General features: G+C 41.4%; 1 protein-coding gene across 17 annotated transcripts in view; it reads right to left on the minus strand.

Moving 5' to 3' along the window:
* adgrb3 (adhesion G protein-coupled receptor B3) overlaps positions 1-24,214 on the minus strand; it is a 1,393,543-nt gene that overhangs the window by 978,921 nt on the left and 390,408 nt on the right. For all 17 annotated transcript variants that reach the window (XM_059645517.1, XM_059645509.1, XM_059645512.1 and 14 more), the window contains 3 exons: positions 9,149-9,313; positions 6,350-6,514; positions 27-128 (listed from right to left, as the gene is read on the minus strand). In XM_059645517.1, the coding sequence (XP_059501500.1) occupies positions 27-128; positions 6,350-6,514; positions 9,149-9,313 (432 nt within the window). The remainder of the gene's footprint in view (positions 1-26; positions 129-6,349; positions 6,515-9,148; positions 9,314-24,214) is intronic.

The following is a 24,214-nucleotide window of genomic DNA, read 5'->3' on the forward strand; positions in this document are numbered from 1 at the left end:
AACATGATGGTGCGTGTTGACAGTACCTGTCGCATTTAGAGGGCACCTGTTGAACACAAAGTCCCCGGCTGCAGTTCTCCTCCACACCATGGTCATCAGATAGTTCTCAGGGCATATCTCATGCGGTGCTAAAAGAAAGAGCAAACCATTATCCGCAACTCATCTGCATCCTGGCACAATTGACAGAATCAAAGGATGAGAAAACCCTGAGCAAGACCATTCAGCCCATCATGTTTGTGCCCACTTTTTGGAAAGGCAATCCATTGAGTTGCACTCCCTTTTTTTAAATCTATTCATGGGATGTGAGCATCACTAGCTACATCAACATTTGCTGCCCATCCCAAATTGCCCAAAGGGTAGTTAAAAGTCAAATACATTCCTTGCCCATCACCTCTGGAATACTTTTCTCTTTGAGTCTTTATCCAATATTGTATTGAAAAGTTGTTATTGAATACTCTTTCACTTGCTGTGTAATTTTTATATCCTCATCTTCTGTTAGATCTTTGGCCTTACATCTGTTATTCATATTTGGTTACCGACCATGTTATCGCTTACATGCTAATGAAATAAAAGAAATGACGGCTGGTGCTGGAAATGTGAAATAAACTCAATGGATGCTGGAGAAACCCAGCGTGGCTAACAACTTCTGTGTAGAAAGAAACAGAATTAGTGTTTTGTTTGGAAATTCACTCTACCTTCACAGATACTGCCAATCCTGCTAAGTTTCTCGAATAATTTTCTATTTTTATTTTATTGCCACTTCTTTACACTATCACAATTTTGAATGCCTCTGCTTTTGACCTTCTCTGCTTGTTTGGGACTGAAGCTTGGGGCTTCTGTGCATGAATGTGTTCAGAGGGAACGAGTATAAAGGGAAAAGATACGTGGGGAAATGTACACTGCTACTAAAGTATTCACGGCAGATAATTTATGACTCTATTAGAATGCTCCCTGATCTTAGGTTTTCTGACAGAATGTGCTCATTTTGTCCTCCAGCACCTTCTCTAAGTTAAACACAGACATTGCACAATGGCAGGATATTATTAAATTGGGAGAGCATCTCACCCGTTACTTGAATGAGGCTAACAGAAGTGATGGCCTGTGGAGTAGGCCCTGCGCTGTAGTGTTTTCCAGGTGAAAGGAAAGAAGGGGGAAGAAGCGGTAGTGGGCTAGGACATGCAGGTGGCAGAGGGAGTAGGGCGGAGAATGGGCAAGTCAGGTGGCAGAGCCAGAGTGCAGTTGGGAGCCACTGCTGACTAGTGACCCCTTTGCCTGCCTTTTACCCCACTCCTTGCCTCAACCGCTGTCCACTAAAGATGTCATTGGAGAGGGAGGGGAGGAGATAGGTATGATATGGATGCTGAGTTTCTGTCAACTGCATCGAGAGTGAACGAGAAGGGGGTACTGAGGACTGAAATCATGCTTGCTCTACTGCTTTCCCTGTGCTTCTCTTACAACACATTACTTGTGTGTGGGCAATTCCACAGCAGCTTCATGTAAGGTTTACTACATTAACTTTCACCCGGCTGATCCTGATCGTTACGCAATGATTCAGAAAAAACAAATCAGCGAAGCGAAATACCCCTTTTTATGACATTAGCTGTCATATTCCTGTAAGTTTATAAAGATATGAAGACTTTCAGTGGGCTTGTAATTAAGTGAGTTAAAAAGATGAGAAATGGATATAACTTGCCTGGGCCAAAAACAGTTATATATTCAGTCAGATAGAATTAGAAATGCTGGAGCTGCTAAAATTAGATCTGTTCTGTATTTATTTCATCCTCCCAACAGACTCCATCTGCTGGTTTGTGTGTGTATGATAGTTTCTAGTGGACAATATGCACAACGTAATTTTCAACAGATTACAAGTTGGTGATGGGATGATTAAGTCTGTGATTAGATGGCAGATTGATTGAGTGAATGGGTGAGTGTGAGGTGGGTGATTAAAATGGGTGTAGTGCAGGGATGAGGGGATAGTTGGGACTTTGGAACAGAGAACCATAGAAGCTGGAGTACATATTTAGCCCATTCCGTTCTGTTATTCAACTATATCATGATTAGTCATCTTCCTCAACACCGTTTTCCCATGCTGTCTCAAGATCTCTTAATGTGATAAATGTGGGGAATTGAATATTAAATTAGGGAGGTTATATTTCAGTTAAACAGGCTGTGGGCGAGAGCACATCTTGACTACCATGTACAGTACTGGTCTCCTTACTTAAAGGATCTGGACGTACTTAATGCATTTCAGAAAATGTATACTAGATTAGTACCTGGATTTGGTGGATAGTCTTTTGAGGAAAGGTTGAACAGGCTAGGCTTCTGTTCACTGGAGCTTGGAAGAGTAAGTTGTCACTTGATTGAAACATACATAATCCTGAGGAGTTTTGACCTGGTGGATTTGGAGATGGCATTTCCTTTGGAGGAAGGAACTAGAACTAGAGTTACTGCTTAAAATTAAGGGTCCATCCTTTTGAGACAGATAAGTTTTATTCTCCAAGGGTCAATAGTCTGTCTAACTCTTCTTCCTGAAAAGGCAATGAAAGCTGAAAGCTTGAATATTTTTAAGGAAGAGGTGAAAGGCTATTGGGCTTGGTAGGGGCATGGAGTTAGCAGGTGTTGTTAAAGAATGGAGCAGGCTCAAGGAACTGAATGGCCTACTCTTAATTTGTATGTTCATATATTTGTATAATGTTTTTAGCATTCAAAAAAGACTATGGATTTCTCTCTTGAACATACTGAATTACAGAGCCACCACAGCCCTCTGAGTAACTGCAAAGATTCACCACCCTCTAAGTGAAGAAATTCATCCTCATCTCAGTCTTAAATAGGTTGCCCCATATTTTGAGACTGAGTCCCATGGTTCAAGGGACTCACCATACCCCACCAATATGTCCAGCTAGGGGAAATATCATAACTACATCTAGATTATTGAGCACTGTAAAATTTTGTACATTTCAAAAGGACCACTTCTCGTTGTTCAAAGCTCAACTTCAAGGTGGGCATTTGTGTTGGTTTGCCTTAGGGATGGGGTGCTTGAGCTTGTGGAGCAGGGATGTTGATGACAATTTGATGCGGGTGAGATGAGTGTTTAGGTCAGGGGATGGATAGTTATATGATGCAATCATGTCAGGGGTGTAGTTGAATCAAGAGGTGGCTCTGTGTGTTATATAGGGCTTATGTGAAATGATAGTGGGTTGGAATACAGCATTAATCACTAAACTGCATCAGAGATTAGACAGTGTAACAAAAATCTGTGTTGATAGCAGATGTTGAACCCAATTGGGATCAGTGTAAGAGGCATTCACAGAGGCTCACAGATCAGCCTAAGGAACATTAAACTTTCTAGGTAATGATAGCTCTTGTCCATGCCTCACCATTACAACTTCCTCTGTGTCCTGATTTGCAGGAGCAGCTTTGGCTCAAAACCCTTCGTGTTCCCAATACGGGAAGGTCTAGCACTGCCCATTTATTAACTTTGTTCAGTAACTCTGTTGTTACTTGGTCACTGATTGTAGTTGTGGCAACCAGCCTTGGCACAGGCAACTCAAAAATTAAAATAGTGATCAGACATCCTGTAAAGAACATCTGGAGTGCTTTCAGACAGGACCAAAATGCAATTAGTCAATAAAAGGAAAGAGACCTTCGCTTTGTGCCAGTTTCAAATGTTTGGTAAGGCAGCCATGGTAGACACATCATTTATAACCACTTTAGACTCTCAGATTTGCAGATGCTGAAGATTCAAGAGATTTTTAATCAATAAGAGAATCAAGGGTTGTGAGACAAGGCAGGAAATTGGAATTGAGGATTCTGAAATCAGTCATATTTTGATGGAGCAGATTCATTTGGTTGAATGGCCTACTTCTAGCTCTATGTCTCATGTTCTTATTAATATAGGACAAATTTGAACAAACTAAATGTCTGGTCATGCGTAACACAGCAACTTGGCTGCAGATTACATGCAAATGGTCACTTTCATAAGCTGCTCTGTGCATAAAATGCCAAATCAATAGACCGCATAGCTTGGCAAAATAGGAGCAGGAGTCGGCCATTCAGTCCTTCAAATCTGTTCTGCCATTCAACTAAATCATGGCTGATCTTTATTTGAATTCTATTTACTCAACTTGGGTCACTAATCCTCAATATTCTTGGCAGGAACAAAAATTCATCAATCTTAGTTTTGAAATTTTAAATTCATCCCAATCTCAATATTTTTTGGAGGGGGTTGGGATGGGGAGTTCTAAACTTTCTATTAACCTTCTGTTTGAAAATGTAATTCCTGATATCTCTTCTGATGTGGCCTGTTTCTAGTTTGAAGTTTCCTCCTCCCTTGTTTGATTTCCCTGCACCAGAGAGAATGGTTTCTGTCTTTTAACATTATAGATTCCTTCAGTTGTCTTCAAGCACCCAGTTAGTTTGAACATGAAATAGGTTAATCAAATAACACGACATATTTGAGGGGAAATCACATAAAAGCATGAAGAAGAAAGTAAGGTTGAACAAAGAGCGAGAGGGATGATGCTGAATTGACACATAAATGTCCACAGTCTGGAGGTGTTGCCTGTGCAGATATTGTGTGTGATTCTGAGATGTCTAAAAGTGGGAACAGTGTAGGTTAGCAATATAGAGGCTATATTCAATGTAATAGCCATAAAGGAACAAGATGTTAATCTGTAGTTTATTTACAATGCTGGTCAAGCTGGGAAACCAAGAAAATTTCCCCAGTTCATCTTTGAATAATGGAATCTTTTACAAAGACCTGGGGGCTGAACATCCCACTTGCCAGTGGCTTAAGGTGGTATGGTGGCTTGATGGTTAGTATTACTCCATCACAGTGCTAGACACCCAAGTTTGATTCCAGCCTCCAGTGACTGGCTGTGTGGAGTTTTCACGTTCTCCCTGGATCTGCGTGGGTTTCCTTTGCAGACTCCAGTTTCCTCCCACAATCTACAGATGTGCCAGTTTGGTAACTGGCGATGCTAAATTGTCCATTGTTTCCAGGGATATGCAGACTAGGTAGATTAGCCACAGGAAATGCAGGGTTACAGGGATAGGGTAGCGTAGGGGTGAGTCTAGGTGACATGCACTTTAGTTGGTTGGTGTGGACTCGACAGGCCAAATGGCCTGCTTACATACTGTAGGAATTCAATGATTTTATGATTTTAGCAAAGATTTATAGTTTGGTTTGTGGTTGAGGTTTTTGATTTGCTCACTGAGCTGGCTTGTTTTAAGTTAAAGGCGCTTCATCCTCATGCCAGGTAACATCATCAGCGTGGCCTCCGATGAAGCAATGTTGTTCTATTCCATTTGGAATTTATAGTCTCCGGTTCTTTATGGTGAGTAGTGTCATTTCCAGTTTTGTTCTGTATCGGTTTGTATATGGGGTCCAATACCTATATGTTTGCTGATGGCATTATGGGTTGAGAACCATGCATCTAGGAATTCCTGTGCATGTCTATGTTTGGCTTGGGCTACTAAGAATATGCCATCCCAGTTAAACTGATGGCCTTCATTGTTTGTGTGTGCTGATATTAAGGAAAGTTCATTGTATCGTTTTGCTGCTAGCTGATGAGCATCAATTATGAAGGCTAGCTTCCTTCCAGTCTGTCCAATGTAATGATTCGTAGTGGTCATAGGATGAGAAACACTCACAGGGATTAAAGACCCCATTCCCACAAGATGCAGAATCAACGTAGTTTACAAAATACCATGCAACCACTGCCACAAACATTGCATCAGACTGACAGGAAGGAAACTAGCCTTCATAATTGATGTTCATCAGCTAGCAGCAAAATGACACAATAAACTTTCCTTAATATTGCACAATGAAGGCCATCAGTTTAACTGAGACAACATAACCATTGTAGCCCAAGTCAAACATAGACAGACACAAGAATTCCTATAGGCATGGTTATCAACCCATAATGCAATCAACAAACATATAGAATTGGACCCCATCTCCAAATCTATATAGAACAAAACCAGAAACGACGCTATTCACCATAACAGACAGGTGAGTATAAATTTCAAATGGAACAAAATAACATCGCTTCATCGGAGGCCTCACTGATGATGTTACCGAGCATGGTGACAAAATGTCTGAACAAAAACAAGCCAGCTTGGCGAGCAAGTCAACAACCTCATCAATGATTTTACACAACTAACCCTCCACACGTGACAACGCCTTTAACAGGGCTGCACCCCCAGCATCGTTTTGTGCTCAAGCTTCTGGTTGGGATTTGAACACACAACCTTATGATAGAGTTGTGAGAGGGTTACCAAACTAGGCCTAAGCAAGGTTGGAGTCACTAATTTTATGGAGTTAGATTACTTTACAAAATAGTCTTACCTGGACACCTCTGTTCACTACACTTCTGAATCTCCTCCCCAAGACCTTCGCAAGGCTTTCCAGTGATTGCCAGCCCCTGACACACTCGGACCCTCCGTTGCCAACCGCCATCACATGACTTTGAGCACCCACTCCAGTGGCCCCAGGGATTCCATTTCCCATTCTCTTCAATACAAAAATGCAAAATAAAAATGCAGCTGCATTAAAAGTCAAGAGGCAAAACCTGACCAATGAATGATTGTTATGAGATTACTGCCAAGATGAAAATATACTGTAAACAAAACAAAAAGATGCTGGAAATCTGAAACAAAAACAGAAATAGCTGAAAAAACTTTGCAGCATCTGTGGACAGAAAGCAGAATTGCTGTTTTGGCTCCACTGGCTCTTCCCGAGACCTGTTGAGTTTCTCTAGCTATTTTTAGTTTTGTTGACAATTATTTAGCATCTTTAAAAGTTTAATAGGTATCAAGGATTGTGGTTAATGAGTGCCAATGGATGTTTGCTAAACTGCTGTTGCTGAGGATAAAGATAGCATTAAAGCTATGAACGTACTTCAGTGAAACAATTGAACAGTGATTGTTCTATATGCTCTGAGCTTCTGGTTCAGAGGCAGAGCAGCTACTCACTGCACCTCAAAGCCTCCTGAATGGATGTACAATTCAGCAACTGAAACAATAATACAATAATAGAGCGCAGAACAGGCCCTTCGGCCCTTGATGTTGCGCTGACCTGTGAACTAATCTAAGCCCATCTGCTACACTATCCCATCGTCATCCATGTGCTTATCCAAGGGCTGTTTAAATGCCCGTAATGTGGCAGAGTGAACTACATTGGCAGGCAGGGCATTCCACACCCTTACCACTCTCTGAGTAAAGAACCTGCCTCTGACACCTGTCTTAAATCTATCACCCCTCAATTTGCAGCTATGTCCCCTTGTACAAGCCGACATCATCATCCTAGAAAAAAAGTCTCACTTTCCACCCTATCTAAACCATCTATTAACTAGGTTCCTGCCTGGCATTCACTGGGTTTGAAGGTTTGTCTTTACTGTCCTTTGAAATCAAATCACTTCAATGGTCAAATTTTATTATTTTTCTGTTTAGCAGTACTGGGTTTGAATGATGTTGTTGAAGCATTGCTTTAAAATGGGGTTGAGGGCAAAGAAAATGCTCATTGGGTCTAATTGCACAAGGTAAAGTAGTTGCTTCCAGTAACATGATTTATTGAGTAATGTCAGACAACAGGTCCTTGGTGCTCAAACTAAGCTGAAAGGAGTTGTCTACAGCAGATGTAGAACTGATCAAAGTTAAATTGACAAAGATTAAATAAGGTCAGCAAGTCACAATACCAGGTTAAAGTCCAACAGGTTTACTTGAAATCACAAGCTTTCAGAGCGCTGCCTCTTATTGGGTGACTACACCTAACAAAGGGGAATGCTCTGAAAGCTTGAGATTTCAGATAAATCTGTTGGACTATGACCTGATGTCATGTGACTTCTGTCTTTGTCCATCTCAGTCCAGCACTGGCACCCCCACCTCACAGGTTAAATGAGCAAAGCCAAAGAGAAACATTCTGTTTAGTACAAACAAAACTAAATTGGTCAGGGAATTATACATAAACTGTACACAAAGGATATGCTATAACTTCAGTACAAACGTTTAGACATAAACACTCTCCCTACAAACATTGCAATGTACAGTGGGGACTGGAGGTGGGATCAGTACCATCTGATTACAGAACATTGTTACCATTTCTGTTGGGCTATCATTTCCAATGTAAAGATTCTTGGCAACTGAGGGAGGTATGGCCAATGATCTCCAATGGTGGCAAATATTCCCTGCTCTGTCAGCAGCCTAGAGAGATGTTCCTATTTTCCATCAGTCTGTGCAGCACTTCCTGGTCTCCAAACAGTCTACATAAATTTGTTCATATCTCCTGGCAGTATAATCTGTTATTCCCTACTTTTCCAGCAGTCTAGACCAATGTGCCTTCTCCTGTGGCAATCAGGGTGAATGATACCTCCCTGACAACAGACTAGATAGATACACCCGTCCCCTGTTTCCAAATAGCATTGTCACTTGTGCTCCAAACTTACAGCGGCGTAGATAGATGTGCCCCAGTGCCACTGCAGTGGAAACATTAGTGTCCATTTCCAGGTGGATCTTACATTCTTCTCAATCAATGCATTATCACAGTAGCTGCTTCACACCATGGATTTGTTCTAGGATTTTAAGTTGTTATTTCTGATGATCTCAACATTCATGCGAAAAGTGTTCAATCTATTGAAGTATACTATTATACTGTTGGGATTGACAGTGTTGTGTATATTAGAGTGAATTGCAAGGAATTTACAGTCAAACCCTTATTTCTTGAGGATTTAGATGTCTTGCTGTGTGCTGTATGCAGAGAAATGATAAAAGTGACAATTGAAATGATACACAATGTCTATTCCGGTACTGTCAGCCTCTTGTCTCTTCCAGTTCCACACTGTTATCGCGAGTTGAGGATGTGCCTTCAGAACAGCTCCCTCTGCTGGTCAACCATGCTACTACAAGGTGTAGTTAAGCACCATGGACTAACGCTGGCAGTTTGTTCAATTGAGTTCACGTCATGTTCTTGAGATACAATGAGTATGTTTTCTATCTGTAAATGTGAATAGTAAACTCACATGGAAGTTCTCCTTTTGCTCCATTTCTTTGCTTTTTGGAAATATATATTTCAAACCTTCTCCACCCACAACCAAAACCTCTGCCCCGCTTCCAATGGAAATAAAAGTTCAGGACAGTCTAATGTACGCACCTGTACAGTCAGTGTTATAACATTCTCTGCTTTCAGCCCAGTGCCCTCTGCATTCAGAACCACCATGAGCTGCAGCTGTACACTGTCGAGTTCGCTGCTGTGTCCCATTGGAGCACGTCACTGAGCAATCTGTCCAAGGATTCCATTCCTTCCATTGGCCATCCACTGCAAAGATACAGGGAGAAGTCTTTTTTTTTAAAGAACAGGCACTAACAGTCAATATGCTTCTTAACTTATCCCATCAGTACGCTGGTGGCTTTAGCTTTGGTAAATATTCTCTATGTCCCCGTAACCTATCCTTCTTCCTCTAATTCTATTTACAGGTGAAGTTGGGACAGTCTCCTTGGAGAAGATCAAAATGAGATTTGATAAAGGTGTTGAAAATCATCTGAGTCAGAATAAAGGGGAAGATTGCCATTGGGGAAAAGGTTGAGAACATTAACACAACAGTACAGGATGGTTTGTAAAAGAAGCAACTGCAACATAAAGAAAACCACGTTCCACACAGTGAGCAGTCAGGACATGGAAAATGTAATGGAGGCAAATTAAACTGTGGCTACCAAAAAGAGAAATAGTTAATTGCCTGAAGACAATAGATTTTCAGGAGAAAAGACAGAGGTGGTAACACCAAGAGTATATTGCCTGCAGAGAACCAGCACGGACAAAACAGATAGAATACCTGTCTTTTTTGTGCTCTAACTGCTCTCTGATTCTACTTCCTGACCTTATTTGTTTTGTGGCAACCCTTACAGGGCCCTCTACATGAACCACAATAATTAACAAAAACAACATATTTGCCATGATCATAGATGTGTTCTTTTGAAAATGCCACCTATTCATATACATTGTAGAAGGGTTTGAAAATTCACCATCAAAAATTACTGGAAAAACTGAGAAGGTCTGGTAGCATCTTTGGCCAGAAAACAGAGTTAACATTTTGAGGCTATTATGATTCTTCCTCAGTTCTGAATTTCTCAGTTTCTCAAGCATTCCCTGTGTTTGTTTCAGATCTGTGGCCTTTTTGTCTTTTTCAAAAGTTCATCCTTGATTCCAAATTCCTCTGTGGCCTCATCCCTTCACGATCATTGTATTCTCCTCCTGTCCACAGGTATTCATGCTCTCTGTGCTCTCTAAATCTGACATCTTCAACATTCCGGATTTTAATCACTCCATTAAAGACAACTGATTTATCAGCTGCCTAGGACCCTAAGCTCTGCAATTCCCAGCCTAAATCTCTCCACCTCTTGACTTCTCTCTTTCAATAAAATGATGTTCCTCTTTTCTTCTTTTTTACGTGGGATGTGGGCATCACTGCTGAGGCCAGCATTTATTGCCATCCCTAAAATAGAAAATAGAAATCCTATAGAAAATAGGAATAGACCATTGGCCTTTCAAGCCTGTTCTGCAATTCAATATGATTACCGATCATCTAACTCAGTACCCTGTTCCCTTTGTCTCCCCATGTTCTTTGATCCCTTTATCCCTAAGAACTATATCTAACTCCTTGTTGAAAATATTCAATATTTTAGCCTCATCTGATTTCAGGCACCAAGAATTCCACAGAGCCACTAATTTCTGGGTGAAGGGATTCTTCCACATTGCAGTTCTAAATGGCCTATCCCCTATCATTAGACTGTGCCCCTGGTTCTTGACTCCCCAGTCATTGGAAATATCTTCCTTGTGTTTCCCCTGTCTTTCCTGAATAGAGTTTTTACAGCATTAATTGCTTAATTGCTCAGAGAATGGTGAAGAAACAAACACATTGCTATGGGTCTGGAGTCTCAGGTAAGGACATCAGATTTCCTCCTCCAAAGGACATTAGCCAAAATAGGTTTTTTAACCAATTGGCAGTAGTTGCTATTAAAACATCTTTTTAAACTCAGATTAATTTAAAAAATTTCTTTAATTGCCTTTGTGGGATTCCAGGCTTCCAGAACATGACTATAACATTCTGGATTACCAATAGCATTACCAGCATAATACCAGTGGAAATGCTGTCTCTTTGAGTTTTGAATAATCTATTGTATCACCTCCTTTTGTAGATGGGATATCAATACATAGCTGATAATCCCCTGTCAAACATCTTGGGACATTTTACTATCTTATTGGCAATGCTTGAATGCAAATTGTTGATGCTTGTTGTGCGGTAATCATGGAACCATTGGTTACTGAGTGACCTTTGTCTAGTTGGAGCTAGAGATGTTTGTCTGGTGGGCAAGTTCAAACTGGAATCTAAGGTGGGCACCTGCCTGTGACGCCACTGCCCACAATTGCATGTGGAGTCCCCTCCAATGCAACCTCATTAACATTTGACTTGGCTGTTCAAAGACATGCTTCTGATATGTAAACACCTCTTGCCACGGAAGAGTCATGGAGAAATATGTGCTGTGAAATATTTTTGTGTTGGGGGTATGATTTGAAACTTCATCAATGAGTAGAAGATAATGCTGTACGCATTGCATTTGTGCTATTATATAATTAACCTAAGCAAGCTCATTAAATGTTTTAATTAAACCTTCTTCAGTTAGTTACATAGCTCATGGTTCCTTCCTTTCATCACGCAGAAATATTTTATCACCCACTAAACAGAGATTTGGACATTGAGGCATTCCAGAGGATTTGAGTGATAGGGCACATTTTACCAATTCAAGAGAACTCCTTTTGTAAGGCATGGTAACAGTGATGACGCTGGTTTAGAGTTTCCATGGTGAATGATGCAGACTACACTAAGACCGTACAATGTCAGTAACAATGGATAATAAAATGCACACATTGATTAAGGCAAATCTGAATGTCCATACTGGGCTGGATGCTCCTTCTAGTCATCCTTCTGAGGGGAATAATCTCTCCTCAGCCAGTTCTGATGTCCAAGTTCTTTGGATTGCCAGGTTGTGTAGAATCTAGTGTGCTTTCAAACTCAGGGAGAGGACCTTGCTGCTACGGCCAACCCCTTCCAGTGTAGTCAAGGTACTTTAATGAGTCTCTCATGTGCACTTAGAATTACAGAGATATACAACACAGAAACAGACCCTTCGGTCCAATTCATCCAATGCTGCCCAGATATCTTAAATCAATCCAGTCTCATTTGCCAACATTTGGCCCATACCCCTCCAAATTTTTCCTATTCATATATCCATTCAGATACCGTTTAGATGTTGTAATTGTACCGGCCTCCTCCACTTCCTCTGGCAGCTCATTCCATGCATGCAACACCCTCTGCATGAAAAAAATTGCCTCTTAGGTCTTTTTTAAATCTTTCCCCCTCACCTTAAACCTATGTCCTCTAGTTTTAAGTTCCCTCACCCTGGGCAAAAGACTTGTCTATTTGCCTTATCCATGCCACTCATGATTTTATAAACCTCTATAAATCACCCTTCAGCTTCCAACACTCCAGGGAAAATAGCCCCAGTCTATTCAGCCTCTCTCTATAGCTCAAACCCTCAAACTCTGGCACATACTTGTAAATCTTTTCTGAACCCTTTCAAGTTTCACAGCATCCTTCCTATAGCAGGGACACCAGAATTGTATGCAATATTGCAACAGTGGCCTAATCAATGTCTTGTACAGCTGCAACATGATGTCCTAACTCGTATGCTAAATGTACTGACTGATAAAGGCAAGCACACCAAATGCCTTCTTCACTATCCTATCCATATGTGACTTCACCTTCAAGGAACTATGAACCTGCACTCCAAGGTCTCTTTGTTCAGCAACACTCCCAGGACTTTACCATTAAGTGTGCAAGTCTGCCCTGATTTGTCTTTTCAAAATGCAGCACCTCAGATTATCTAAATTAAATTCTATTTGCCACATCTCGGCCCACTGACCCAACTAATCAGGATCCTTTTTTACTCTGAAGCAATTTCTTCACTGTCCACTATACCTACAATTTTGGCGTCATCTGCAAACTTACTAACTTTAGCTCCTATGTTCACATCCAAATCATTTATATGAATGACCAAAAGCAGTGGACTTAGCACTGATGTTTGTGACATACTATTGGTCACAGGCCTCCAGTCTGAAAAGCAACACTTCACCACCAGTCTCTGTCTCCTACCTGCATAGAATCACTTCAGTGTGGAAACAAGCTCTTCAGCCCAACAAGTTCACACTGACCCTTGCAGTCTCTCACCCAAACCCATCCCCCTATAGCCCACATAATCTACACATGCCTGAACACTACGGGCAATTTAGCATGACCAATCCACTTAACCTGCACATCTTTGGACTGTAGGAGGAAACTGGAGCACCCGGAGGAAACCCACCCAGACATGGGGAGAATGTGCAAACTCCACACAGACAGTCACCCGAAGTTGGAGTTGAACCCAGGTTGCTGGTGCTGTGAGGCAGCAGTGCTAACCACTGAGCCACCCGTTCAAGCCAGTTCTGTAATCCAAATGGCTAGTTCTCCCTGTATTCCATGCAATCGAACCTTGCTAAACAACTACCATGAGGAACCTTGTCAAAAATCTTACTGAAGTCCGTATAGATTATGCCCACTCTGTCCTCATTAATTCTCTTTGTTACTTCTTGAAGAAACACCATCAAGTTAGTAAGGCACGATTTTCCATGCACAAAGCCAAGTTGGCTATTCCTAATCATGTAAATCCTGCTCCTCAGGATTCCCTTCAACAACTTGTCTACCATCAATGTTAGTCTCACCAGTCTATAGTTCCCTGGCTTATCCTTTACCACCTTTCTTGTACAGTGGCACCATGTTAGCCAATCTCCAGTATTCTGGCACTTCAGCTGGCTATCTATGATATAAATATCTCAGCAAGGGGCCCAACAATCAATTCCCTTGCTTCCCACAGAGTTCTAGTGTACACCTGATCAAGTCTTGGGGATTTATCCACCTTTATGCGTTTTAAGATGTTCAGCACTTCTTCCTCTGTAATATGGACACTTTTCATTTATTTATTTTATTTATTTACTTTTATTTATTTCCCCACGTTCTTGATTTTCCATATCCTTTTCTACAGTAAACATTGATGCAAAATACTCATTTAGTATCCCCGTATCTCTTGTGGTTTCTCACACAGGGGCCCTATTCTCTCCCTCGTCACCCCTTTGTCCTTAATGTATTTGTAGAGTACCTTTGGATTCTCCTTAGCCCTATTTGCCAAAGCTATTTCATGTCCCCTTTCCACCCTCCTGATTTCCCTCTTAAGTATACTCTTACTCCCGTTATACTCTTTTGGGGAATCACTCAACTTCTGCTGTTTATTCCTAACTTATGCTTCCTCTTATTTTTGACTGAAACCACAATTTCTCTAGTCATCCAGCATTCCCTACAACTACAAACATCGCCCTTCACCCTAGTAGGAACATACTGTCTCTGGGTTCTCATTATTTCATTTTTGAAGGCTTCCCATTTTCCAGCTGGTCCTTTACCTGCGAATGTCTGCCACCAATCAATTTTTGAAAGTTCTTGCCTAATACTGTCAAAATTGGCCATCATCCAATTTAGAACTTTACTTTTTAGATCCAGTCTATCCTTTTCACATCACTAGTTTAAAACTAATAGAATTATAGTCACTGACCCCAGAGTGCTCCCCACTGTCACCTCAGTCACCTGCCCTGCCTTATTTCCCAAAAGTAGGTCAAGTTTTGCACTTCTCTAGTAGGTACATGCACACAATGAATCATATTTTTGTGTTCACACGTAACAAATTCCTCTCCAACCAAGCCCTTAACACGAAAGCACTCCCAGTGTATGTTGGGAAAGTTAAAATCCCCTACCATAACCATGCTAATATTCTTAAAGATAACCGAGATCTCCTCTAAATTTGTTTGTCAATTTCCCATTGACAACTGAGGGGTCTATAGTACAACGCCAATAAGATGATCATGCCTTTCTTATTTTTCAATTTCACCCACATAACTTCCCTGGATGTATTCCCAGGAATATCCTCCCCAAGTACAGCCATAAAGTTGTCCCTAAACAAAAATACCACTCCTTTTCCTCTCTTGCCTCACTTTTGATCTTTCCTATAGGATCCATACCCTGGAAAATTAAGCTGCCAGTCCTGTCCATCTCTGAGCCATGTATCTGTAATTGCTATGATATCCCAGTCCCATGCTCCTCACTTTTGGTGAAGGTTATGCAGTGATGTCAGCAGCCTGGTTTTCAGGGTTTGGGGACAGGCAGTGATCATATCCACAGTTATCTAGGACTCATCCACTTAGCCTGCTGTTGGATAAAATGAACCCCTGGGAAGTGTTGGATTCACAGCATCATTATGAGCTGGTCACGTGCTGAATGGGCAGACAACGATACAATGAAGAAATGCAACTGGTGGATTAACTGGATCCTTGTTTGCCTCTTGCATGTATTTTAGGACACCTAGAACCTGTGACTCGAATGTCAAAGTGAAGTCACAAATTCTCTTCAATGGATTAGCTGTATCCATGTCAAACCTTGAGCAGCGTGATACCTTGGAAGCAAAGCATCTGGTACCTGGCCCAACCAGAGGATTATGCAATTCTACAAGTTTCTGTAGGGGACTTTTGAAAGGCTTGACTGTAAAGAACATTCAAAGCTATGGGCAGTTTGATTGTGAAGTGGCTGGTCTCCTGTTCCAACTGCCAGCAGTCAATCCTCCACTAGGACATATAAATGAATGAACACCTGAGCCCACGGCCTTTGGATGAACAAGAGACAACGTGGAGAAATTAGGAGCACAAGTTGGCCACTCAGTCCATCGAATCTGCTCCACCATTCAACATGATCATGGCTAATCCTCTATCTCAACACTATGTTCTCAATCTCTCCTCGTGCTTCTTGATTTTTTAACCTCAGAAGTCCATTTCACCCGCCCATGTCCAGGAAGATCAGATTTAACCTGGTGTGGAGTCTTCTCCCCAATAGCAACTCACTGAAACAATCCCTGTCGTTGCATGAGGGGTAGTCCTATAAACAAACAAACATTTTGTTATCTAGTGAAGCTGTGGGTTGTTTCTTTAAGCCTGTCTTCAAAGCTAGGTCCTCCCTTTCTGTCAGGCTATTAGGTGATAGATGACAAGGACAGCTTCATATAATAAATTCCATTTCTCTTTAGGAAATACTCAAATTCACTGCTGGTAAATGATGGCGTCTTATCTGTAGCCAATACTTTCGGGAGTCAGTGTGTTGCGAAATATGCAAGTAGTTTTTCTGTTATTGTCCGTGTGTTTGATAAATGAACTCTATGAATATTGAATCATTTGAGTGGGCATCTGCAATGACTAAGAACGTTGAGGCCATGAAAGGACCTGTATAGTTGATGCATTACCCTGAGTCCAGGGTTTACCCAGCAATTCCCATGAATGTGGGAAACTGCTGGCAGTAATATGTGTCCGTGTTGCCACACTGGAAACTGGCCCACTAATGGGGTTCTGGCTGCATCCAGGTCTGATCATCAGACATAATTTCTGGCTAACATGTTTGTTTTGGAAATCCCTGGTTGACCTTGTTAGAGTTCAGCCAGAACCTCGCAGTGACCTTTGCTCGGGACAATCACTTTTGCTCCACATAATAATGTGCTGTTCTCCATTCTGATCTTGCCAGTCTGGGTCCAAAAAGATTTCAGTTCTAGTTGTGACAGCTCTTTGGTTTCCTCCATCACAACCAGCTGTTTCAGTTTTGCTAAAACCAGCTCTTTATGCATCAAAACTCTGATATTGTTAGCTGTGCCTGGAAGCATATTGAGAAAACTGAAAACCCCTATGGAGTCTTCCAGTGGGAGGCAGCTCAACGCATTTGTATTCACTACCTGGCCTTCTGGACTGTGTTCCAACTTGTAGTTTTTTGCACTTAGTATTAATATTCACTGCTGAATTTAACCGGAACCTATGGGCGGCACTGTCTTGTCTTCTTTAAGTAGATCTAGTTGGCATTTTTGGTCCATTATTATTACAAACTTACGTCTGTAAAAGTATTGTTGAAACTTCCTGACTCCAAATATTGCCTCCAAACCTTCTTTTAGTTTGATTTTATTTATTATTGTCACATGTACATAGGTACTGTGAAACGTTTTGTTTTGTGTGCAGTGTAGGCAGATCATTACATACAAAAGATTATAGGTAATTGAAGACAGTGAGGAATACAAAGTTATGGCTGCAAAGAAGGTGCACAAAAAGCAAGATCAACATTAGATTTGAAATTTGAGAGGTCCATTTAGAAGTCTAATAACAGCGGGCAAGGGACTGTTCTTGATCCTGTTGGTACGTGTTTAAGCTTTTGTGCCTTCTGCCTAACGGAAGAGGTTGGAAAAGATTATAACTGGGTGATAGCGGTCTCTGATGATGGCAGCTGCCTTTCTCAGGCAGAGAGAAATTTAGAACGAGTCAATGGATGTAAGGCTGGATTGCGTGATGTCCTAGTCTGTGTTTATAGCTCTCTGTAGTTTCTTACGGTCCTGGGCCAACCAGTTGCTGTACCAAGCTGTGATGCATCCAGATAGAATGCTTTCTATGGTGAGACTCTTTATGGACATACTGAACTTCCTTAGACTCTTGTGGAAGAACAGATGTTGTTGTGCCTTCTTGACTATCGCACCTACATGGGTGGTCCAGAACAGATAGTTGGTGATCATCACTCCTAGGCACTTGATGCTCTCGACAATCTTCACCTCATCTCCATTTATGGAGATAGTGGCGTGTCTCCTTGCTTCCTCAAGTCACATTCAACGCTTTAGTTTTGCTACATTGAGGGTGAGATTGTTATCTTTATACTCTCTCATAGAACCCCTACAGTGTAGAAGCAGGCAATGTGGCTCGTCGAGTCCACACTGTCCCTGTAAAGAGTATTCCACTCAGCCCCATATTCCTGAACTTTGGGCATTCAGTGTGGAGAGGAGCGGACACGTGGCCATTAACTGATCCAGGCAGTAGGTCATGGAGGGGGTCATTATGGCTGACCGCCTGCCCCTCTTCCATGGCTATGTTCGAGCCCAGGCATCCCTGCAGAAGGAACACTCAGTGTCCACCAACACATTCGATAGACACCACGGTGAGTGGAGTGCTTTATTTCCCCCTTGAACTCTATTGATTTGATCCCTACCCTCCCCTTCACTCTTTCTTCCACAAAGGCATTGCCCCTATGGGCTGTGCTTGTCACTTTTTTTTTGTGGCCACATGGGTGTTTTTCCTTGTGGTGGAATAATTATAATATTATCAACATAGCTGGTGTTTTTCTCTGTGTCCTGCATTGACACACACTTGGGTTCTGGGGTAAGTAAGCACTACTGCTGTACAGCAGTAGTGTAGGGGGAACAGCATAGCAAAAAACGGAAATAAGAAAAAGAAAAACAAAACAATAACCCTCATATGCTGTGTCCAGCCACTGTTCTCTCTGTGTTTGCTGGCTCTGTTTACTGTGGATGTTGAACTTACAGAATCGTTGATGCTCCTGCTCACTGGCTCCACTTTATTTTTGGAGTATGTAGATGGCACATTATCATGTTTAAACATCAAGTCAGCCACTTTTCGAACCACCTGGTCTTTAAAGCATGAGATGAAGCTGCAAAGTATTCAAGGCATTCGAACCCCTTCATAATGCAGTGATGATGAGATTGAGCACTCAAAGTCTTTGTGCTGTGCCCTCACTCTGCAAAATTAGCAATTCGTAGCATAGTGATAAAGCTACTAGCTTAGCAATTAAAATGCCAGATTAATGTTCTAGGGTGACGAGTTCAAATCCTGCTGTGGTAGATACTGAAATTTGAATTCAATTTAAAAGAAACTGGAATAAAATACTGAGTTAAAGTCATGTGTGGTAAACGCCCATCCAGTTTAACTAATATTCAGTTAGGGACAGAAATCTATCATCTTGACCTGACCTGAGCCTATATGTGACTGTAAATCCACAACAAAGTGGTTGATGATTTGCTTTATTACTATCATGTGTACTAGGGTACAGTGACAAGTGTTGTCTTAGATGATTTACAGGCATATTGTTCTGCATAAGTATACTAGGATAACAGAACTGAGTGCAGGATACAACAGTACAGCTGCCAGGAAGGTGCAGAGAGTCATCAATGTTAACATTAAAGCAGTCAATTCAAAAGGCTGATAACAGGAGGAAAGAAACTGTTCTTGAACCTGTTTGTATGTGTATACAAACTTCCATATTTTCTGCCTGATAGAAGAGGATAGAAGAGAGTATAACCATGGTGGGAGGGGTTTTTGGATTATGCTGGTTGCTTTCCTGATGCAGCGGGAAGTATAGATGAAGTCAATGAATTGGGGGCTGCTGGATGAACTGGGCTGTTTTCACAACTCTCTGTAGTTTCTTTTGGTCTTGGGAAGGGCAGTTGCCATACTTCACTGTGATGCATCCAGATAGCATGCTTTCTATGCTGCATCTTTAAAAATTTCTAGGAGTCTTCATGGGCATGCTAAATTTCTTAGCATCCTAAGGAGAGGAATTGCTGTGCTTTCTTGACCATTGTGTTACAGTGGATGGATCATGGCAAATTGTTGATGATTGTCAATCCCAAGAACTTGATGCTCTTGACCATCTCCAGAAGACTGGAGGATAGCAAATGTTGTCCCCTTGTTCAAGAAGGGGAGGAAGGACAATCTTGGTAATTACAGACCAGTGAGTTTCACTTTGGTTATGGCTAAAGTGTTGGAAAGGGTGATAAGGGATAGGATTTACAATCATCTAGAAAGGAATAATTTGATTAGGGATAGTCAACATGGTTTTGTGAAGGGTAGGTCGTGCCTCACAAACGTTATTGAGTTCTTTGAGAAAATGACCAAACAGGTGGATGAGGGTTAAGCAGTTGATGTGCTGTATATGGATTCTAGTAAAGCATTTGAGAAGGTTCCCTACGATAGGCTATTGCATAAGATATGGAGTCATGGGATTGAGGGTGATTTAGCAGTTTGGATCAAAAATTTGCTAGTTGGAAGAAGACAGGGTGGTGGCCGATGGGAAATGTTCATCCTGGAGTTCAGTTACTAGTGGTGTAATGCAAGGATCTGTTTTGGGGCCACTGCTGTTTGTCATTTTTATAAATGACCTGGTTGAGGACGTAGAAGGATGGGTTCGTAAATTTGCAGATGACACTAAAGTCGGTGAAGTTGTAGATGGTGCGGAAGGATATTAAAGGTTACAGACCTTTAAAGGCACCTAGATAAGCTGCAGAGATGGGCTGGGAGGTGGCAAATGGAGTTTAATGCACAAAAGTGTGAGGTGATTCACTTTGGAAGGAGTAACAGGAATACAGAGTACTGGGTTAATGGTAGGATTCTTGGTAGTGTGGATGAGCAGAGAGATCTCGGTTTCCATTTACATAGATCCCTGAAAGTTGTCACTCAGGTTGATAGGGTTGTCAAGAAGGCGTATGGTGTGTTATGTTTTATTGGTAGAGAAATTGAGTTTCGGAGCCATGAGGTTATGTTGCAGCCCTAAAAAACTCTGGTCCGGCCACACTTTGGAGCATTGTGTACAGTTCTGGTCGTTCCATTATAGGAAGGATATGGATGCATTGGAAAGGGTGCAGAGGGGATTTACCAGGATGTTGCCTGGTATGGAGTGAAGGTCTTATGAGGCAAGTCTGAGGGACTTGAGGCTGTTTTCATAAGTGACAAGCAGGTTAAGAGGTAACCTAATAGTAACATACAAGATGATCAGAGGATTAGATAGCGTGGACAGAGAGAGCCTTTTTCCTCGGATGGAGATAGCTAGCACGAGGGGACATAGCTTTAAATTGAGGGGTGATAGATATAGGACAGATGTCAGAGGTAGGTTCTTTCTTTAGAAAGTAGTAAGGGTGTGGAATGCCCTGCCTGCAACAGTAGTAGACTCGCCAAGTTTAAGGGTATTTAAATGGCCATTGGATAAACATATAGATAATAATGGAATAGTGTAGGTTAGATTGGCTTCAGTTTGATTTCACAGGTCTGCGCAACATCGAGGGCCGAAGGGCCTGTGCTGTAATGTTCTATGTTCTACGTTCTATCTCCACCTCAGCACCATTGATGCAGACAAGGGCATGCCCTGAACTCCCCTTCCTGAAGTGAATGACCAGCTCCTTCATTTTGCTGCTTTGATGGAGATTGTTTTCTTTACACTACGCCTTTGAACATTCTATCTCCTTCCTATACAATGTGTACTCGGTGTTTGAAATCTGGCCTAAAACAGTGGTGTTAGCAAATTCATAAATGGAGTTGGTGCAGAATTTGTCGTGTGTATATAAGGAATGTAATAGGGGGCTGAGTACACAGCCTTGTTGGGCACTGGTGTTGAAGATTATCGTGGAGAAGGTGTCCTCACCTCTCCTATTTGGCTGCAGTCAATTGGTCAGGAAGTTGAGAATCCAATTACAGATGGGAGAGCAGAGATGTAGATACTGGAGTTTGGAGACAAGCTTGTTTGCTTGGGATTATAGTGTTGAAGGCAGAAGAGTACTGAATACATAGGAAACTAACGTGAGTACCTTTGTTATCCAGATGTTCGAGGGATGCGTGTAGAGGCAGAGAGATGGTGTCTCCATGGGCCTGTTACAACAGTAGACAAAATGCACGGGGTCAGGGCAATTTGGAAAGCTGGAATTGATGTGAGCCATGACCAAGCCTCAAAGTACTTCATAATTGTGGATGTCAGAGCCACTGGGTGATGGTCATTGAGGCATTCTACATGACTTTTCATTGGCATTGGGACAATGAAGGTCTTCTTGAAGCAGATGGGGACTTGAGATAGCAGTAAGAAGAGGTTGAAGATTCTTCGAATACTTCCACCAGTTTGCCTGCACACGATCTGAGTGCATGGCTGAAGACTCCGTCCAGGCAGATAGCTTCCCTTGGGTTCTGAACTGGGTTCTGGACTTTTTACTAACTTCTGGACAATTACAGATGGACAATAAATTTTGGCCTACTGAGTGACACCCATTTCCCCCAACATGAATAAACATGTACAACATTTGTGCTATTGGGATAAAGCCAACTTGAGAACAACAACAGCTTATGTTTATACAGCACCTTTAACATTCTGAACCATCCCAAGGGGTTTCACAGGAACATTATAAAACAAAGTATGATGTTTCTTTTAAATGTTTGACGTACGATGTGTAAAATGTAATCAGATACTAGGGGCCATAATTTAAAAATAAACCATTGCCCATTTAACACAGAGATGAAGAAAAATAAATTGAGGGTTGTGAGTGTTTGGAATTCTCTTCCTCTAATATAGCCAAGTGGGTGAAAGATTATTAGGAGTATACAGGAATGGAGAGTTGACATTAAAATCAGATCCGCCAGCATCTTATTGAATGGCAGAACCAGCTCAAGGGCTGAATAGCCTCCTCTTGTTCCTTGTTCCTTTGTATGAATATTAAGCCAAAATGTTAGGGTTCTAAGAGGTATCTTGAAGAAAAGTGAGGCAGACAGGCAGAAAGGAGTGGGGAGGGCAATAGTGTCCGGAAAACTGAAGGCACAGACGCCAATTATGTAGTAATTAAAATTGGGGATGTTCAAAATGTTGGAATTGGAGGAGTAAGCGGCTCTTCAATAATTTCTTCATTGTCTGTGTGTTTCACCCACAGGGTTCCCAACTCAGCAACCATTCCGGGAAATTCAGATGATGGAGGGGGATCCAATCTGTCCATCATCAATTCTATCTCCAACTGCTGGATAAAATTTTACCTAGTGACTTATTCAAAGGTTGGCTTCTGTGACACTAGAGCAATTTAAAATATACATATCTGAAATTGGAGTCAGCAGGAACTGTGATCCTTCCTGACAGCCCCACATTCAAAGTGTGACAACTATGATTGAATAAGGATTCTGTTCCCACCCAGTTTATGTTTCAACTCTTCTTGTTGAATGTGGTCAACCCGTTCTAAAAGCAGATGGGTTCCTTGGCTTTATATAGAGAGGAATAGAGTATAAAAGCAATGAAGTTCTAACAACATGTTAAAACATTACAAATTCCATACTCATGATCATGGCCTCAACGATGATCTTGGTTTCATATCATGTTACGTGAAATCCCATCATACTGTTCCGTATTTGTAAAATCTTCCTTACTATCATTTTTTGACACCATCACCTTGATAACTTGTTACGATCTCTCTACCTTAATTAGTTTGTACAGTTTTTGATACTTGTTACTTTAGTTAGGCCCTCAGCAGACATCTCATGTTATTCTAGCCATTTGGTTTGTATCCAGCACCACCATATTTTAAATTTTTTGTAATTATCTCTCTGCCACAATTAATTGGATTATAGGTCATCGCTTCACTTGCCTGTTCAGCTGTTGACACGTTACTCACAACATCTGTTAGTTTTGATCACCTGCACATTCTTATTATTCAGCTTATCGACACTCCACTCACACCATTTGTATCATCTTTTCGTTTCTCTGCTGGCTGATCTCTCTGTGTATAAATTCTGTGTCTGTGTGCCGTTCTTCACCTCACCTGACAAAGGAGCAGTGCTTTTAAAGCTTATGATGTCAAATAAACCTTTTGGATAATAACGTGATATTATGTTACTTCTGACTTTGTCCACTCCCAAGTCCAACACTGGCACCTCCATATCAATGCATTACAAATCACTGGTTAGGTCTTGGAGTATCACACTAGTTGTGGAAGCCACATTTTAGGAAGGCTGTGAAGATCTTGGAGGGGCAGCAGAGGAAAATTACCAGAATGAGGTTCTCAGGATTAACCACTGTAGTTATATGTACAGACTGGCATTGTTTTCCTTAGAAATTAGAAACCGAAAGAACTGCAAGTGCTAGAAATCAGAACCAAAAACAGAAATTGCTGGAAAGGCTCAGCTGGTCTGGTAGCATCTGTACAGAGAAATCAGAGTTAATGTTTTGGATCCTTTTCCTTACAGTGGTGAAGTTTAAAGAAGATTTAAAGGAACAGTTACGTATGTGGTAGGCTTTGGTGGATTAAACAGGAAGAACAAGTTTCCATTGAGCAGGAAGACTACTGACAAAAGAATATGCTTTTATAGTGACTGGCACAAAAGTTGAGTGTGACATTTATGGAATTTTTATAGAGCTATAAGTTCAGGAATGCAAAGTGCAAAAGTGGTGGAAATATATTCAGTAGTTACTTGCAGAAG

Source organism: Stegostoma tigrinum, chromosome 4, assembly GCF_030684315.1.
Source record: "Stegostoma tigrinum isolate sSteTig4 chromosome 4, sSteTig4.hap1, whole genome shotgun sequence".
NCBI lineage: Eukaryota > Metazoa > Chordata > Chondrichthyes > Orectolobiformes > Stegostomatidae > Stegostoma > Stegostoma tigrinum.